The 21,001-nt window shown below is 37.7% G+C and overlaps 1 protein-coding gene across 4 annotated transcripts in view; it reads left to right on the top strand.

Moving 5' to 3' along the window:
• LOC137265312 (FHF complex subunit HOOK interacting protein 2A-like) overlaps positions 1-21,001 on the top strand; it is a 112,832-nt gene that overhangs the window by 62,065 nt on the left and 29,766 nt on the right. For all 4 annotated transcript variants that reach the window (XM_067800680.1, XM_067800679.1, XM_067800678.1 and 1 more), the window contains exon 11: positions 3,523-4,075. In XM_067800680.1, the coding sequence (XP_067656781.1) occupies positions 3,523-4,075 (553 nt within the window). The remainder of the gene's footprint in view (positions 1-3,522; positions 4,076-21,001) is intronic.

Genomic DNA, 21,001 nt, shown 5'->3' with positions numbered 1-21,001 from the left:
TGTGGGTTTGAATCCCCGCTGATTCTGTGTTCATTCTGAGAGTTTGGTTTTGAATCCCTGCTGATTTGATGTTTAATTCTGAGAGTGTGGGTTTGAATCCCTGCTGATTCTGTGTTTCATTCTGAGAGTGTGGGTTTGAATCACTGCTAATTCGGTGTTTCATTCTGAGAGTGTGGGTTTGAATCCCTGCTGATTCTGTGTTTCATTCTGAGAGTGTGGGTTTGAATCCCTGCTGATTCTGTGTTTCATTCTGAAAGTGTGGATTTGAATGCCAGATGGCAGTCAATCATCCCAAAGTCCTAAAATGTTTTGTGGACATTTCAGTATTCAACACAATCACTCACTCTGTCTTTTCTTGGTGTGACTGGGACAGTTACCATTATTACAGTCTTGGAGATTTGTATTTCCTTAATTAATCCTGGATATCCAATAAACGTTGGTACGGGGTATGAAAAACCAATAAATTCTGTGTCTTCATTAAATGCTAGGTAGTTCTATATTGTCAAAACCACACCTTATGCATGCAACCCAGTGACCCTGTTAAACAAATACATTCAGGGTATTTTTAAATATTTCTCCAAAAATAGTCATCAGCAAGTCATTTAGCAGGAATTGAAAATATTAATGCCTGTCCTTAGTTAAAAGATAGAGGAAAAGGTCGGATAGAAAACTATGCTGTTCGATTTCGTTTAGGAAATACTGTAAGTACAATGCAAGCTGTTTGGTGTGATGACATAGTCTGTAATGTATTGGTTTAAGGCTTCATAATCATTGGTAACCAAATAGTTCATCAGTAAAGGAGACTGTGCATGTTTATAGTCTTTGCAAGTTTTATTTAGTTCCCTTTATGTATGGATTGGCAAAAGTTGACTCTGGTAGCCGTTTTCATCTTGGAGTTATTTGTATTTTGAAATTGATCATTTTTGAAAGAATAATTACAAAGTCATAGGCGTTCAGTGTACGTGACCTACAACAGAAATGAAGAATTGGAAAACAGCCATTTCCTGACATTCCTTGCTTTTGATAATAATGTTTTCAGTGGCTGACTTTTGAAGCCATTTTCTTGTATTTTTAGTTGACATACTCTTAATCGAAGCAAATGGTAAATGTTTAGTAATTGTTAAGTTCACTGTTCATGAGAATGGACATAAGAGTGAGGGATGACAATATGGCAATTTTGTGTGTATGCCCTCAATATAACAACTTTTTATAGCCAAAATATTATTTGACATATTATGATAGTTAAAGGTTTTTCAAGTTAAAGTTCACTGTTCATAATATACACCAAGGTAATTTTATATACATGCCATTTATTTAATAGTTTTTCATTGCCATGATTTTCCATGTTTGAAGAATGGCCATTCTTTGAGTTCTGATCGAAGTCATGATAATTATGGTTGTTTCCATTTTCCCTTACTTCAGAGACGGTGCCAATTGGCGTTGACCATGGCTCATTTTCCCATCATGCATGCTGTATAATTTCCAATCACTACAGTTCCTTAAGCTTTCCAAACAAGCACCTAAACCCAACAAACAAGAACCTAATGCCCAAAGAAACTCAAAGGGTTCTTGTCAGCGCTGATGACTGCCCTGTCACAAACAAATAACAAGATTAAGATGCATTGCCTTATTTCTGCAAGAGAAAGATAATGGTCTTACGTCAGACTGTTTTCAGGGATGCCAAGCCCTTGCTGATTTATGCCTTTTCTAAGACTGTGGTCACAATGCCGTGTTCATAACTGCAATTAGAATGTAATTGAGTCCCCACGTAATTTGAGCTTTATAAGTTGCTTGAGTGTGACTATTGAGCTGTGAAGCACTTTAATGAACAGGCAATAGAGGCATTTCCCACTTTACAGAGCAGAATTCCCCATTTACAGGACATCACTTCCTGGGGGTATGCTCAATTGTTGGCTGCCAACAGGTTTATTACGATAACATTACATTAACTTGTGCTTAATAAAGACTTCATCCAACCATACTCATTGACCACACGGCCATTTCCTTAATTGAAACAAACCATGATGTTATAAACTTGATTTAATGTTTATTGCGCGCCAAAATATTGACAGGTGGCAAAGTAAAAACATGTAAAAAGATTGATAATGGTGGTCCTTTGTTCATGTTTTGGCTGGGTGTTTATGCTCCTTGCAAGACAGCGTCATCCTCGGCTGCCCTTTTCAACAGGGTAGGAAGACTGGTAATTACACTTAGGTTAATGAGCTATTGTTTCATTTGGCCATGATCTAGTGGAAGTTATCATGTTTATGGGAACTTAATCTTTTTTCGTGTCTATACATGGTGCTGCTGAAAATAGATCAAACCAATTTAGCCACGGTGATTGTAAAGGTTATATTGATGGGGGAAAATGTGCGATTTGATGTGTTCTTACTCGGGTAAGGACGAAGTACTTTGGCTTTATGTAACATATTGGAAAGTGAAGGTCATTCAGTAAGGGCTGCTGCTGATGGAATATCGGAAATTTTTGCTCAGGAATCTTGAGATGTCGTGTAAAGAATCTGTTCTGGCCTGCATTGATCAGTAGAGAGTAGTACTTCCCAAAAGACAATTCTCATAAAGAGGCCATTTCTCATAGTACGTCTGATTATTGGATCATTGATGCTCTGTTGCTTTCATGTGGTATTTATTGGGGTGTTAGTATTTAAAGCTCCATAGTGTTCAGTCACTTCCATGTGTTTCGTGAGAGATGTCTTGCTGTGATTATGTTGAATCTGTAGGAGAGTTCTCAGACACCTGTAGACTGACCGGAGTCATCTGTGTGGGTACTTTGGGATGAATTGACTCACATGGACTCATGGTTAGACAGCCAGCTTGTGTGATGTCACTGAGCAGCTGATGTTCATTTTCTGTGTTGTTTTAGGTTACGAATGGTCTTAATCCAAATTCAGAAGATTTAGATTTAGAACTGATCTTCAGCAACCCATGCTTGATTTTAGAGGTGACTAACAGAATCATGTGGTCAGGCTTGCTGACTTGGTTGACACTTCATCAGTTTCCAATTGTGTAGATTGATGCTTGTGCTGTTGATCACCTGATTTTATGGTCCAGACTAGTTTATTTTATAGATTTATCCTCAGTGTAGCATCAAGCAGTAAACAAATATTGCCATACATGTGCTCATGGGCTTGACCAAAGTGGTACCATCAGTGACCTGCATTATCTTGTGCTTTTTTTCCTACATTAAACTGACATGGCAACATGTGACTGGAATAAGGTTCAAACCTGCTTTCACTGGAACCTTGAACCAGTGAACTAACTTATTGACTGCAAGAAGTTATGTGATCCTGTGTTAAGGATGTAGAATAGTTCTTGTGTAATGTCTTTGTGAAATGGGTTTGAGAACATACCTGTGTTTCACAAAACTGACACCAACATCTAGAACAATCTACAGCAAAAACTGCCATCCCAATATCATGCGCAGTTGTGGGCAAGTACATCAAAGTATGCTGGATAGAGAGAATGCCTTTAAACCTGTTAGTCATGTTTGCATCTTGTTTGCAGGTGTGTCTGTCCACAATGAAGCTGTTTGACATGCTGCTCCAGAAAGAGGATGCTCACATCTTCCAGAACCTACTTCTACGGAACCTTCTTGGAAGGAGTTACATGAAGTCACATGCAGGCTCTCAAGGAATACAGGATAGTAGTGGTCCCAAAGAATCACAAGATGGTAGTGGTCCCAAAGAATCACAAGAATGTAGTGGTTCTAAAGAATCACAAGAATGTAGTGGTTCCAAAGAATTGCAAGATGGTAGTGGTCCCAAAGAATTGCAAGATGGTAGTGGTTCGAAAGAATTGCAAGATGGTAGTGGTTTTAAAGAACCAGAAGATGGGAGTGTTTCCATGGGAACTGAGGATAGTATCACAGAATCAACAGACACACTTCAGGTGGGTGGAGGCACAGTGGCTGCCTCCAATCCTGTGAAAGATGGCGTTAGTTGTAAAGAAAAAGACAAACAAACTGAAGATAGAACTGCTGAAGATTCCCAACGGAAAGGAGATACTGTGTCTGAGAGTTCCCAGGATAAGGCCAAAGTAGAAACACAAATACAAAAAGGTATATTTCATTTAGTAAGTTTAGAAACAAATAGTTATGATCCTATGTGAAAGAAGTATGATGCACAGTGAAACAATTATTTCACAGAGGAGCATAAGCTTTATTTCTGTTAGATTTGGATGAATGTGTTCCAGGTGAGCTCTTGTGTTAGTATGTTGTCAGATTATCTGTCTGTTATTTACTTTTATTTATATTTGGACATTACTCAAACTACAAGGAGCTGAAACTCATGTATATGATTCAAGCAATGTGAGTGTAAAAATGTTCACTGAATTCCGATCTGACTTTAAATATGGATGCTGTTTCTTCATAAGATGACCTACAGAGCCTTGTCTGTATTTGTATTTGCCTAAATACTGATTCAGTTCATGATCTGATGTAATTCGTCACTGGGTGTGTTCATCATGCCCCAAACTGGGTGCAATTCCCCACATGGGTAAACCCTGGATGCATCACGTCGCAACACCTAGTTGCAACCGCTATCTTTGTTGACACAAAGATTGATTGTAATGGTGGAATAGCTGATTGGCTACTGTGAGAATGTGGAGTCAGCAAAGGGAGGTAGTAGAATTATCGGGATGAGATGTAGATATATCCAAGGTATAGTGGTGGTTTATTGGAACGTATACCCTGGAGATATTGAGGATACATATAGCCCAACTCACTCACTCACTAATTCCAAACTGGGCATGATGTCCATAATCTTATAGACTTCAAATATGGATGCCATTTCTTCATGATTCATGTGAGCTTCAGGGCCTTGCTTCTATTTTTGTGTTTGGTTAAAATATTTGTTCAGTTCATGATCTGATTTAATTCTTCACTGGGGTTGAGGTCCAGAATTAACTCCAACATTAATGAAGATTATTTGATTAGCGAAAGGACATCAATCTCCAGGGACATCGTGGACAAGGCTGTCTTGCTGCCCTCTAATTCCTCAACAGTGAAATGAGTATGTGTGGGCACATTATGGTTTTTGGTGACATTAACTTCAGAACATATTGAACCTTATTTCTAGACAGGCCTGTTTTTGCAGCCTGATGTATTATCTTAAAAAAACACAGATGCTGCCTTTCTCATTGACAAAAGATGGATGAGGCCTGAACAGATTTGAACATTTCACGGATTGATTAACAAGTTGGACAGGAATGACTTGATATCGAGTTTCTTCATTTTTCATAATTGAATCATACTTTTTGTATATTAAGTTACATCAATGAATTATGAACAATTACATCTTTTTAGAAAATAGAGACCATTATCTTATGAAAAACATGGCAGATATGGATGCAATTGAAAATCTGAAATGTAGGGAATAATGAAAGGCAGTTTTTTCTGCTTGAAGAAATATGGAATGTGTAGGGTGTATATCATTGTAGAAATAACATGACTTGTGTGTCAGTTTTTATTGTTTGCTTTAGAAATGATATTCATTAGATTAAGTTCACTCTTAGTGAAACATGGACAGAATACTGAATTTCATGTCCACTCTAAATGCGTGTTCATTGGTGCGTGAATGTCCTGATTGTGTACGGATGCTTGCACATGGTGCATGGTGTCAGTCAATGGATTGTCTGGTCCAAACTTCGTTTTCTCAGTGTCATACACCTAGAAACTTGCTATGTAAATTCAACTATTGTTAAACAACAAGCTAATTGTTCTTTCATGCAACAGTCATTTGGCAGATACTTATTTTCAACCGCAGGATTGTTGAGAAATCTTTAGCCTTTAGGTATATATGCAAAAGAGAAGCATGATGAACAGAATTTCCAGTTCCAGCTCACTGCAAGACGGCAAGTATAGGCTGTACATGAATATTCATTTGTAAAATCCTGTATACCTTGCTTGTGGCACATATAAGAAATTTGTCATTTGTTGTACACAAGTAATGGAGTTGATTTCAGTGAAATATGTTTGCATGACACTATCAGACGTGCTGCATGGCTGCCAGTTGGTTTGATGTGAATAAGTCCATCATGATCTGATGAGCAGACAACATCATATGAAATGCAAATATGTCCGTGCACATCAGCATATACCAGCGTTTCCAATTCTCATGGTACTTATGGATAACGGCTGAAAAAATAATACAAACAGTTCTCATTGTATGAATGCTTGTTGTTTTTAAATGAAGAAACTCCTCTTCTAACATCTGCATCTATCAACAGCTTGATCCATCAGGTGTATTATCAATCTTGAGCTCCGTGCAAAACAAGGTCGTCTGCCACTGACTTAATGAGGCATCTCCTATTCTCGCGGCATGACGAGGAAGAAATTTTATGAAATGTTAGTGAGAGGAATTCTGTCGGAAAGGGCAGGAAAAAGTTATGATTTGTCCAAGTTGGTAAAAAGTCACCAATATTTGTTACATCACAAAAATTGTATCATTTGCAGACTATGCCACTTCCTATGTACTGGTCAGTGATGTAAACAACCGCTGAGTACCCTGCATCGGCGATCTCAGCAGAAACCGTTTTTACTGCAAAAGTAGGAAATGCGCAAGAATAGGAGATGGGCCTATACTTGTATTGGTTTGTGTAAAATTGCGATTGACTGAATAGGAAATGCGCAAGAATAGGAGATGGGCCTATACTTGTATTGGTTTGTTTAAAATTGCGATTGACCAAATGGTGCAGTGACATGTGTAGTGGATTTATCATTACTTGTACACAAGCATTATTATACTGAGGGAGTCGATTTCAGTGAAACAGATTTGTGTCACTCTCTCAGATCTGCTGAATTGATGCTGGTTGGTCCAGTTCATTCTTATGTGATGAGCAGACGACATTATATGAAACACTGGTATGTCCACACAGGTTGCCGTACTTGAATGAGTTTGTACGAAATGGAACTACAAGGAGCTGAAACTCATGTATATGTTTCAATCAATGTGAGTGTAAAAATGTTCACTGAATTCCGATCTGACTTTAAATATGGATGCTGTTTCTTCATAAGATGACCTACAGAGCCTTGTCTGTATTTGTATTTGCCTAAATACTGATTCAGTTCATGATCTGATGTAATTCGTCACTGGGTGTGTTCATCATGCCCCAAACTGGGTGCAATTCCCCACATGGGTAAACCCTGGATGCATCACGTCGCAACACCTAGTTGCAACCGCTATCTTTGTTGACACAAAGATTGATTGTAATGATGGAATAGCTGATTGGCTACTGTGAGAATGTGGAGTCAGCAAAGGGAGGTAGTAGAATTATCGGGATGAGATGTAGATATATCCAAGGTATAGTGGTGGTTTATTTGAATGTATACCCTGGAGATATTGAGGATACATATAGCCCAACTCACTCACTCACTAATTCCAAACTGGGCATGATGTCCATAATCTTATAGACTTCAAATATGGATGCCATTTCTTCATGATTCATGTGAGCTTCAGGGCCTTGCTTCTATTTTTGTGTTTGGTTAAAATATTTGTTCAGTTCATGATCTGATTTAATTCTTCACTGGGGTTGAGGTCCAGAATTAACTCCAACATTAATGAAGATTATTTGATTAGCGAAAGGACATCAATCTCGAGGGACATCGTGGACAAGGCTGTCTTGCTGCCCTCTAATTCCTCAACAGTGAAATGAGCATGTGTGGGCACATTATGGTTTTTGGTGACATTAACTTCAGAACATATTGAACCTTATTTCTAGACAGGCCTGTTTTTGCAGCCTGATGTATTATCTTAAAAAAACACAGATGCTGCCTTTCTCATTGACAAAAGATGGATGAGGCCTGAACAGATTTGAACATTTCACGGATTGATTAACAAGTTGGACAGGAATGACTTGATATCGAGTTTCTTCATTTTTCATAATTGAATCATACTTTTTGTATATTAAGTTACATCAATGAATTATGAACAATTACATCTTTTTAGAAAATAGAGACCATTATCTTATGAAAAACATGGCAGATATGGATGCAATTGAAAATCTGAAATGTAGGGAATAATGAAAGGCAGTTTTTTCTGCTTGAAGAAATATGGAATGTGTAGGGTGTATATCATTGTAGAAATAACATGACTTGTGTGTCAGTTTTTATTGTTTGCTTTAGAAATGATATTCATTAGATTAAGTTCACTCTTAGTGAAACATGGACAGAATACTGAATTTCATGTCCACTCTAAATGCGTGTTCATTGGTGCGTGAATGTCCTGATTGTGTACGGATGCTTGCACCTTGTCAAATTACATCTGTGGAATTTTTTCATTGGATTGCTCTCTTCATAGACTTCACATTTAAAAAAAAAGAAAAAAAAGAAAATAGCTTTTGCTAATAAATCACTCGTGATGAGGTTTATCAATTTTGAATTAGTTTTGAAGGTAGCTAATTTGAGTGTTCTCCAGGGAGCAGAGATGCTTCATTTCCTCAAAGAGATGAAGATAGTGGTTCAAATCTGACATGGTCCTCTTATTGCAGCAGTTGATGGGCTGGAAATGTTGGTGATTGTCTTGAAATATGTCCATGTTACACAGGTATCGAGAGTCATTACCTCCAAGCGTTGGCCTTTATCTGTCACCAGCAGAATGTTTGTGAAACTTCAGTGTCACGATGCTCTGCATAACTTTCAAGGCAAAAACTATTTCAAGTTGAAATGGATTGCAGGAAACCTAATTAGAATTAAAGTCAAGGCCTGTGTTTTGGGACCCCGTTAGTTGGGATTAGATGAATAGGTTGAAAAAACAAAACACAGAATATATTACATGCCTTGTTACGTGGTAATGTCATGTGTAGCCCCGTACAATGTAGTCCTGTTTGCTTGTATTCAGGTTTAGAGAATCAGATCTTCCCTTGTTTCAAAGTGTTGATTGGTCAGCTAGTGTTATCATTGGTCATTCGGGTTCAGAGTCAACTGAACATTTAGCCTGTCCATAGTCATTTCATTTTCGGAGCATAACTGAAAAAGACATTCAATACCTCTCAACCAAACTTGGTACATATATGAAACAGAACTTTAAGTGGTGCCTTTTGCTGCATACAGATTTTTGGCATTTGTATTGGATTTCCATGTAAACAGTTTTGACTTAGTGTCAAGAAGGGGTTAGCTTTGTTTTTGAGGCAGAGCTCAAAAAACTTTCAATATCTTTCTGCAACACTTGGCAGATATGTAAGGCAGATCCCAAGGTGGTGCTATTAGCAGATTTTGAGATTTTTGTTTTGTTGGTTGGGGGATTTGTCATCTTTTGATGACTCTTTTTGGTATTTACGTCTGGTAATCTCATACCGTTAAATTTACACGACATCTGTATCAGTTACTAGTACAGTGTGTTTATCACTGATAAGAGTGTTTCATTCACAAGATTATCTGAAAAATATAAGGAGATCATTAGAAATTTTTTCAACACAATGTTATGTTACCTGCAGACGCTGAAAACGAACTTCATTACTTGTCGTTAGTGTTGAAGATACAATGGGAACTTGCTGACATTCAGCACTGATTGAAAAGTATTGCCTGGCACCACACATGATATGTGGCAAATGCCTCCCTCATTACGAACAGATTCTCATGGTCAAGTGTAGCCACGGCACATTGATTATTCCTCCTAGTTCTTCTCAATCCATAAAAACAATATGACTTGATATGATTGCTTCATATTCAACACCAGTTTTCTTACTTGAGGCATTTGTAAATGCCAAGTGGGTTCTGACTTGGCAGGTATTATATTCATCACCTTCATGATATGCGATTTGTTATGTTACTGCTTGTTATGGGGAAGTTATAACTGCCTGATGACTTCCCTTGAATATCTGGATCAAATGTGATCCTGTCATGGAGTTTTCCATACTGGAGTGGGTACATGCCTGCGCATGTGACTCCCAAACATGGGATCCTAGGTCTCCCTGAATGTTAGTTTTAAGAGTCCTTGCCGGCAATATCTGAGAGTCCTGTGAAGTAATGGTGTAGAGAATGCATGTTTGATCATTTCTTTACAGCCTGGAACAAATCGTTGTGTACTGATGGATGAAATGATGCTCTGAAAGAAACAATCAAACAATTAGCAAAGCTGGAGATGTGTTGTGGGTACAGTGAATTGAATTGTGCATCCTTTTGGACGCAAAGCGAATCTTATTTCTGTGTTCATTGTCTACAATTGTGAGTACTGAAGTGGGAACAAGCCTGTGTGCATGATACTGTAGAGTCCCTTAAACAGTAAACAGTAAAAGTGGACTTTAAAACTTTTCACAGCATATTAATACTATTCTTGAATGGGATATCTATCTGTTTGTCAAAGCATTAAGGAATTTGTACAGTGCATTTCTCCAAATAAACTAGTTCCAAATGAAATTTCTCTGCATCAAGTACCAAATAATACCCACAAATCTGAGGACAAGTTTACTAATTGAGTGTAAGTACTTTGTGGGTTTCAAAATCCTGTTTGTGTGAACAGATAACCAGATGACCATTTACTAGTCGCACATCTTCACAGTTGATGCTGGAAATTGTTTTCTTTAAGTACCACAACAAGGCAAATAGACCTTTGAATGCAGATAGCTAGAATGCACTTTGCCACTCTAGCTGAGATGCAGATAAGCCAGATTGAGAACAACAGACTGAAGGTACACATGTCATCCAAGGTCAACGCTCTTACTCAGAATTAGATTTACTATCTGCTTGCCAAATCTCTTTGTCTCATTTGTTTATGATCATGCCAGAAGGTGTCAGCCATTTTGACATATTTGATAATTAACTAATAATTTTCCAATTACTTGCATGTTTAGGAACTCTGAAGTTATGGTGTGATATCAAGCTATGTTTCGAATTATTTCCCCTAAAGGGTCAGAGTTAAATGTGATCTTCAGCAACTCAAGCTTGTCATATTGGAGGCAACATATAAAATTGTTGGTCAGAGTGACTTGATTTTGTTGATGCATGTGATTGCATTCCAATTGCAAACATGGTGCCCATGATGTCAATCACAGTATTGTCTGGTCCAGGCACCCTGGATCACCATCCTGTTTCACAACCATGTGACAGGCACCCAAGATCACCGCTGTCACTCAAGATCACCACAAGATGTCAGGCACCCTTGATGACAATACAAATTAAAGGCACCCTACAGATTAATCTACCAGTTTCCTGTGCCTTGCAACAAGATTCTAGCCAGTTGCCAGCTTGCTTGTATTGCCAGCTATACATGTCATCTGACCACCCAAGTTTGCAAGGCTGAAATTCTTCGTTTTTTCAATTCTGGCATTAATCTAGTGACCCTTAAGTGTTTTTCTCGGTTTTTTTCTACATTTTCTCTAAAGCCTTTAGCTTGGGGTTAACCAGCTGTCATGCCACAAGCATATATTTGTTGCTTTTCACTGCAGATAGTCAAGGCATTACCTTTATCTGAAAGCAGCCTTTTACTGACTGCAAATTGCTTTCTGTCAGGAAAAAAGAAAGATAGGAAAAAAGTACTTACCCTGTTTTGGGTGGTGCTTATTTAGGAAACTAATGTTCATTTCTTGCTTTAAAAAAAAAACTATTTGAGACACATTATTAGGCATATTTTTCTCAGTTGTTTGTTGTCTGTTCATGCTTTGGGGTAGTCCAATGGTTAAAGCGCTCACTCACTCACTCACTCACTCACTCACTCACTCACTCACTCACTCACTCACTCACTCACTCACTCACTCACTCACTCACTCACTCACTCACTCACTCACTCACTCACTCACTCACTCACTCACTCACTCACTCACTCACTCACTCACTCACTCACTCACTCACTCAGCCAGCTATGGTTACTTAGTATCAGCCATATGTCCTTTCCTTTGCTGCCAGCCTTGACCTCCATGGCACCAAGCTGAATGATTGAATTTTCAAGGTAACCAACATGAAAATGTTTGTCCTCTACAGATACCATTGACTGTTACATACATTCATTCCAGAGGAATGCTTCAGTGGTGTATAGTGGTTAGAGCTTCTGTCCGGAGAGCGGAAGGTCACAAGTTCAATCCCCAACCACAGCGTACCAAAAGACATTAAACTGTGGTACTTGTTGGTCAGCATTATGGGTACAACAAGGACTGGACAGCTGGATGTCAGTGTAATGTGTCTGAGTAGGGTATTCATGCTTAACTGCGACACGATATCTCAGTGAGCAAGCACTACAAAACTGTCTGGGCTAGTACAAGCAACCACACATACACACACATCGTATGAGCGAAACATTCTTAAGTGCAATGTTAAACCCAGTTTCATCTCACCATTCCCAAGTTTGTTCTTTGATACACCTGTAAAGGTATGGGTTTCAGCTGGTCTTCAGCAACCCATGCTTTTTGTAAGAGATGACTAACACAATTGGGTCGACAATCTTTTTGACTTAGTTGACACATCTCGTTTACCAGATTTATGCTCATGGTGTCAGTCAATGGATTGTCTGGTCCAAACTTCGTTTTCTCAGTGTCATACACCTAGAAACTTGCTATGTAAATTCAACTATTGTTAAACAACAAGCTAATTGTTCTTTCATGCAACAGTCATTTGGCAGATACTTATTTTCAACCGCAGGATTGTTGAGAAATCTTTAGCCTTTAGGTATATATGCAAAAGAGAAGCATGATGAACAGAATTTCCAGTTCCAGCTCACTGCAAGACGGCAAGTATAGGCTGTACATGAATATTCATTTGTGAAATCCTGTATACCTTGCTTGTGGCACATATAAGAAATTTGTCATTTGTTGTACACAAGTAATGGAGTTGATTTCAGTGAAATATGTTTGCATGACACTATCAGACGTGCTGCATGGCTGCCAGTTGGTTTGATGTGAATAAGTCCATCATGATCTGATGAGCAGACAACATCATATGAAATGCAAATATGTCCGTGCACATCAGCATATACCAGCGTTTCCAATTCTCATGGTACTTATGGATAACGGCTGAAAAAATAATACAAACAGTTCTCATTGTATGAATGCTTGTTGTTTTTAAATGAAGAAACTCCTCTTCTAACATCTGCATCTATCAACAGCTTGATCCATCAGGTGTATTATCAATCTTGAGCTCCGTGCAAAACAAGGTCGTCTGCCACTGACTTAATGAGGCATCTCCTATTCTCGCGGCATGACGAGGAAGAAATTTTATGAAATGTTAGTGAGAGGAATTCTGTCGGAAAGGGCAGGAAAAAGTTATGATTTGTCCAAGTTGGTAAAAAGTCACCAATATTTGTTACATCACAAAAATTGTATCATTTGCAGACTATGCCACTTCCTATGTACTGGTCAGTGATGTAAACAACCGCTGAGTACCCTGCATCGGCGATCTCAGCAGAAACCGTTTTTACTGCAAAAGTAGGAAATGCGCAAGAATAGGAGATGGGCCTATACTTGTATTGGTTTGTGTAAAATTGCGATTGACTGAATAGGAAATGCGCAAGAATAGGAGATGGGCCTATACTTGTATTGGTTTGTTTAAAATTGCGATTGACCAAATGGTGCAGTGACATGTGTAGTGGATTTATCATTACTTGTACACAAGCATTATTATACTGAGGGAGTCGATTTCAGTGAAACAGATTTGTGTCACTCTCTCAGATCTGCTGAATTGATGCTGGTTGGTCCAGTTCATTCTTATGTGATGAGCAGACGACATTATATGAAACACTGGTATGTCCACACAGGTTGCCGTACTTGAATGAGTTTGTACGAAATGGTGATTGGCCATCCCGATGGATGGATCTTTCTCAAGTAACGATAAATGTTTATACATTTAATGTTCACAACTTCGAGCACAACTCCTAGAGGAATTCTCAGGTTGACAAGTGCGAGTGATTTATAGAAGGACTGATTTCTGTACATTGATATCACTTTAAGAATTCCACCCCAGGGGGTTTCTTGGTGGGACTAAGCCCCTGCCCCCAGTGCCTGTTGTTTAGCGTTGACTGATGAGGACAAGGGAGGTAACAATGTGTGGTGATTGAGTGTCATCGTGCCCTGACACTGCAGATTGTTACAGCTGTAGTCAACCACTTGGTTTTTGGCTCTAGCTGACTTGATGAAGCAGGAAAATTGATGACTGTTGAAGAGTCACTCTCTCACACTGAATATATTAATTTGGACACTGACTGGCGTTTGTCAGCACAGGCTCTTGTGTTGTAAACATTCCTACACAATTCTTTCAGTAGAACATCAAAGATGGTTTACTTGCTGTGTTGTAGAAAACAAATTTGCCCCCTCTCAAGACAGTTCCTGGGGATATTTTAGCGTCAGTATATAATTAGAACAGACATTTCTCAAAGAGCACAGTCAGTTAAAATAGCATGTTGTGATTGTAATATCACTGAAGTACTTTTCAAAATGGTGATGAGTCAAAACTACTCTCTCTGTTCTGATAAATAGTTTGTTATACTGTCTGAGTTTATTGCTAGGTCAAGCTGATAAAATTTAAGTTTACTTCTATATAGCAGACTGAATTCAGTTCTTCTAACTATGACTTCTGAATGGACAGTGAATTAACTCCTCCTGTGCAGACTAATTGCAGCTACTCCTGCACTGTCTATATTTCATCGCCTATGCAGAATAAAGTTAACTCATACTAAATTTACCTCCTATTCAGACTATAGACCCTGTAGAACTTTGGGCATTGTGAAAGACCTTGTTGGGAGAAGTACAACTTTCAATATCGGTCAAAAGTGTGGACAGTAGTGGTGAAACCGCTTTTGCCATTTTGGGTGAAAGACATCATGCAACAGTCAGTCAAATTATTTGAGCTGACAGTGACAGTAACAGTGAAAATATTTCAGATTAGAAGTTTTGGGACTTTGATCACAATACCCTCTTATCTGTTCTGTTTGTTGTGCATACATCGTTGTTACAACAGTCATTAAAACACCAACATAATGCAGCAAATGGACTGTGTCAATAATGAATCTCATACGGAGACTTCTTTATCACCTCATCCTCATCCTATGATGCAGACAATATTTATATCCTTAGATGCCTAGATGAATTTGAGTTCTTCATGTAGATAAAATTTTACTCACTCACTCACTCACTCAGTGTAAAAACTCCATATTGACTGACATCCCTGTTTTACCTGACAATAGTAGAGTGTTCCCAAGACACATACTGCAGTACTCCCCATGAAGTGATGCATAATATATCTTTCTGTGTATGCTGTATGTTATGCAGAGGACATATAGTCTGTCTCTACAGTCTGTTTTCAGTGAACACATATCAATGAATATCACTTTCAACAAAAAATTAAATTGAATAAAGTGAGTTTAAGATTGCAGATCCTCATAATTTTACCTAGCCAATTGAACATTTAAATCTCAGAATTTTAGTCACCTTAGGATAAAAGTTCTTTAACAAATGATCATAGTTTGAAATCAGTTTGTATTACAAGTGTGTGTGTATATTATATGAAACACCAAGAACAAGTATGGTTGGTTTAAGTTATCATTCATCCCATACCACATCTTCATTTGTTTTACTGTTCCAACTGCTGTGCATCCCCCCTTGTAATACAAACCAGTAACAGTGATTTGAATCAATGATTGTTTGTGGAACTACTTTTATCCTTAGTTGAAAATAATCCTGTGATTGAAATGTTTTATTGGCAAGGTAAAATTCTGAGGAATCACAATCTTATTTTCACTATATTTGGTTTACAGCTTTGTTTAAAGTAAAAGTCATTGGTACGTTTTCACTGCAAATGGTTGACTAAAGTTAAGGGTCCAATTTGTCAAAGAATTCAAACATTTTGTTTTGACAGATCCTGTCAGACATTTGTTTACTTATGTTATATTCAAATACTGTAAACTTCTGAATATTGATGAAAATAATGAGAAAAGATTACATTGAGAATTCCTGCTTTTTGACAAAAAATGAAGAAGTATTTTGAAAAGTTACTGGATAACCAACTTTTTAAAAATATTTTCATGTAATCTAGTGCAACCTTTCATTTCACATGTTTAAAGATTGAAAAAAGTATCAACAATAAACAAGGCAGCATTTTGAATTGCAATTACATTTGGAAACTTAGGGTTAAATGGTGAAACAGATTCACTTAATGAAGTCAACCCAACGGTCAAGTTTAAATTAACATTTTTTTAAAATTTACTCCAGCATTGGGTAAAACCTCCACCATTATTAGCAAATGTCTGGTGATGGAAGAAAACACCAACTATGGATGACAAGGACCCTGATGTTGTGATTGATTTATTATTTGAAGAAAAAATCATATTTTTCTTTTTTAGCGTGCTGATGATCATGAAATGCAGATCAGTGCACAGGTTCAATATTAGGGATTAAACCAAGCTGTATCACTGATGATTTAAACATGGATATCGCCTACTTTGTTTGAATTCTGACATGGAATGTTTAATCAAGCAATCTTACGTTTTATGCACTGTAAAACAAGCTGAAAAGATGCCCATGAAAGCGTAACTATTCCAGTCAGGAGGACAGGATATCTGAGTTGTATGAATGGTTAAAGAGTATTTACCATGATAGAATGACCATGAGTAGCAAAGGTGGCATAGTTATCTGAGGTGGCATAAATTGATGTTGCAGAGTTGCTTCCCTTGGGTCACCCAAAAACCTATGGTTTTGAATCTTGGTTATTCCCAGTTTGTTGGTGTATAGCCACTATGCCCATCCGCCTTGCTTTCATCATCTGCATTACTTCGCATCCTTTTGCTTCCTATCAGACTGATTTCCCACATGAAACTGTCATGTCCTGATGTACCGGGAACACTGCTCAAGGTAGTATTTGGGATGGTGGGGTAGCCTAGGGTTAAAGTGTTTGCTCGTCACACTGAAGACCCTGGTTTGATTTCCTGCATGAATACAATGTGTGAAGCCCTTTTTCTGGTGTTCCCTGTCTTGGTATTGCTTGAATATTGCACAAAACCACGCTCGCTCGCTCGCTCACTCACTCACTCTCTCACTCACTCACTCACTCACTCACTCACTCACTCACTCACTCACTCACTCACTCACTCACTCACTCACTCACTCACTCACTCACTCACTCACTCACTCACTCACTCACTCACAAAGAAGACCCAGCCTTGATTATCTGCAGAAACAAAGCTCAGTGTTCACGAATAGTGTCTGACTCAATGACAAATCTCAGTCTTTACAAATTTGTCAGACAGAAGTTCCCAACCTGCTAGCCCCAGTGTCCGACTGAATATATCGCAGTAACTTTGTCTGAAATTGTTATTTGAGGCATGTGACACTTGTTCACTGTTTATAAATTTATGTTTATAATGTTTGTCATTATATAATGCTAATAATTTCAGTGCCAATTATGAGAAATGTTAAATCTGAAATATGTGTTTATTTTTTTCTGTGGGTCCTGTGAAAAATGACATCTGAAACTTACAGTACCCAATGTCCTGGTACTTTATAACACCATTTGGGAGCACTGAAATCTGATTGGTGTGAAGGAACAAATATCATTGAAATTTTTTTAATGAATCTCTGAAAATCATTGATGACTCAAGGTGTTTGTGAAAAGAGTGAACTTTCTCATTTACTTTGCATTTCAAGATTATTATGTTGACGTCATCAGCTAGATGTGTTATGGTGGGAAGACACAAAAGATTGACTCGGAAAGATCTATACCGTGAGTGGTAAAGTCCCTTATTCCAGCTCCTGCTGCCAGGAGATGTTGTTATTGACAAGCATGTGTCTCCATGCAGCATGGTAATTGTGATGGATAGGGATGATATTGACATCGCCTTGTCAGCTATGTACGAGCAGGAATCAGCACCAAAGCATCTCCACCATATACACATCCATCATTGCTTGATTCATGAACAACTGACACATTGTAACGTTGTACTGTCAACAAGATGAGAAAGAATATGTTACGAAATTCACATGGGTCTTTGGTCGAGATCGTGACAAGCTAAACAATTAGTTTAGTGTCAAACACAGATGCTAACAGTGTGTTCATCTCAGTCAGATGAAGATTCATGAGAATCAGAACCTAATTTGGTCAACAGCTATCAGTGTAGAAGTTGAGACAACATTTGAGATGATTATTCTGCTGATCTGACCTTGTGTCCTTATCACTGCAAAGAATGACATAATAGTCTGTCGTCCTTGATGAAGATCTTACTTCGGTGAAGACGTTCAGTCTGTTAAAAACAGACTGAAGCAAAAGCAGATTTATGAAGGGCATGACCCAAGTAAAAACAACAGATCTTTAGCTTTGAAAGAAGAGGTCATGTGTCAGTAAACAAACCTTTTCTCGAATAGGGTTTCTGAAGTACATGGTGCAAAGAATGATGCAACATGTCATCATCCTTGAGGCTCCTCAGTTTCAGGAGAAGTCTGTCTGTAATCAAACCCTTGTTTGGGATTTCCAAAGTACTTGATGCAAAGATTATCATGTGAATTGTGTCCATGAAGAAGATCTGTTGCTTCAGATGAACATACCTTATAGGAATAGGATTTCGAAACGATATCTACTAATGTCAGAATATCATAACTAACTCTTGTTGGTCTTTTTAAGGAGACACGCAGTATGTTTTTAATGTGAATGATCAAATCACATGAATTGTTTTATGTTATTTACTTCTCGGATTTCATTTTGTATATCTGTACTGAGTGATGCGGCATGCTGTGTTAGAGGTAGCAATATGTATGTCTTCCAGAATATTTGGAACAGCCATGACAAACTGTAGATTATCTGGGACAAATCTCTTATACATGAAGTGGAAACATGTGGTATGAATATATGGATTCAATTAATTGTAATATGTCAAAGCAAGATTAAAAGTCAAATGTGTTACCAATGCACTGCATAAACATGCAGGATATTTGTTTTTTTAATTTCCATTCATGTTAGATTTATTTTATTTTTGAGGCTGTATTTTTAAGTTAAAAACCCTCATATAACTGAACTTTCACCCTAAATGTGTCTCAAAATCCCTAGATTCATAGACACAGTTCTATCATTGTATCTCCTGTCATCCGTCATTGGATTGTGAACAAAGTTGTATATTTTGCATATGTTGCACATGTTTTACAGCTGAATGCATCATCAAACTAACACATAATCATCATATAATCACTATTGCACAACTGACTCTACTTTCAGCCAAGATTATATGTGAATCAGGAACAAGTTTCTTTGTTTCTGTTTACAGAACTTTTTGACCTTTGTATGTAAGCTGACATTTTCTCAACATGTGACCAGATTCAGCAGCATCTAAAAGTGTACAATTCTGATCACTCTCAGCATCTTTCAGGAAAGAGAATCGTAAAAAAAAAAGAATGAAAAAGGTCAAAAACAGTTTCGACATGAGATACTGAATGGCAAAACTCACAATTTCAGTATTTTCTCGTGCAGCGTGTTTCAGATGACATATTAAACATAAGGTGAACTTCAGTGCATTTGTCGTTGTTGTGAGCTTTGAGTAATGGCATGGTGTGTGATGTCAGAGTAAATGTCACGTGTGGTGTTGGAGATATTAAAGTACATATTGGAACTAAATACATATCAATATTTTCATCGTGACATTGGATTATACTTTAACATGTATTAGAATATCTGTCATGTCAGTAGCAGGAGACAATACGACTGATGGTATTTTTTTGTGATCATTGCTTATTTATGTTTGTACTTTGTGCTTGAAAAAGTACAAATGATTTATCATTGGTAGTGTTTTCGAAGCATTTCTAGGTCATCCTCATCAATTACTTCTGGTGTGAACTGCTTGCATGGTGTGTTGTGCTGAAAATTATAGGGGCTCATAACCAGATTTAGAAATCTTTTTAGAATAGTCAGAAGAAAAGGTGGAAACTTTCTGTCACTTGTCCTAGAGCTAGTCCTTCTTAAACTAAAATGTTTGTAGTGTTCTGTCAGTTCCAGGGATTTACCCTAAGTCCTGTGTTTGAGGGTCCCGGTGATTTATACTCTTGATTTTCTGGGGGCCTCAGACACTTAAATATTATTATAATTTTTTGTTATGATATTGTTACAATTCAGTCACTGTTCTTGTATAGTGTGTCATGATCATCACAGCTACTAAAATGCAAATGATATCACAACGTGACTAGTCGCAGACTCAGTGATAACTTATCGTTGCTTGATCAACATTTAGAAAAGGAGCATTTGGACTTTTTCTGCGTCTCTGTGGACACGCTAATCTGTTTCGTTGTGTCCGTTGTCAATTTTTTTGCATGTTGGACGCAGGAATTTGTGTCCTGTAAATCCCTGCAGTTCTGTTCAGTTCAACTCCATGGTGAAGTTAAAACATTGGGACCTGGTATAGGCTTAAAGCCCTCAAATTCTACTACACAAAGAGGAGTACCATGATTTGATTCTGTTTTTCTTGGGCTTGCATGAACAAATCTACCCATATATAGTTCACACCCACTTACTTCAGTCAACTGTTCAAAACTATATTTTGCAAAATATTCCATATTGTTTAAAGGTACTGTTTACATATGCACTTATGTATTGTAAAACAAATTTGAAATGTTGAAAAGAATATTGTCATGAGTTTTGTAAATGAAAAAAAATAGTGAAAATTGCAAATTCATATCAAGACTTAACCCCCAAAATACAGCTGTTCACTAGCATGATGTTTGCATTTGATTTTTAGCAATTTAACACATGATCCTCGTGTTTTTCATCTGTATAAGGTTTGCAGGTGGTTCCCCAATGTTAGTAGAAATGTCAATCTTTGATGTAACCATACATGTAAACATAACATATAGTGAGTTTTTTAAGTGAGTCTAAAGTTTTGATCGGTGCTTATATACTTCAAGATCAAATTGATGAGGATGCTTGGTAGTATTGTCAAAGTCCATTTGATACTTGTAACTATTCTTAATACAGCTCTGTGAATGAAAAGATCTTGCAAGGTGCCCTCTTATGCCTGCCTCTTGTGAAATCCTGTTTTGTTGAGCAGAGTAGTTTCCCTTAAGTTTGCCAGAATCCAGTTATTGTTAGTTTGAATCT

This window comes from Haliotis asinina, chromosome 15 (genome assembly GCF_037392515.1).
Source record: "Haliotis asinina isolate JCU_RB_2024 chromosome 15, JCU_Hal_asi_v2, whole genome shotgun sequence".
Taxonomy (NCBI): domain Eukaryota; kingdom Metazoa; phylum Mollusca; class Gastropoda; order Lepetellida; family Haliotidae; genus Haliotis; species Haliotis asinina.
Note: the sequence above shows the minus strand (reverse complement) of the source record. Positions and strands in the feature narration are given on the sequence as shown.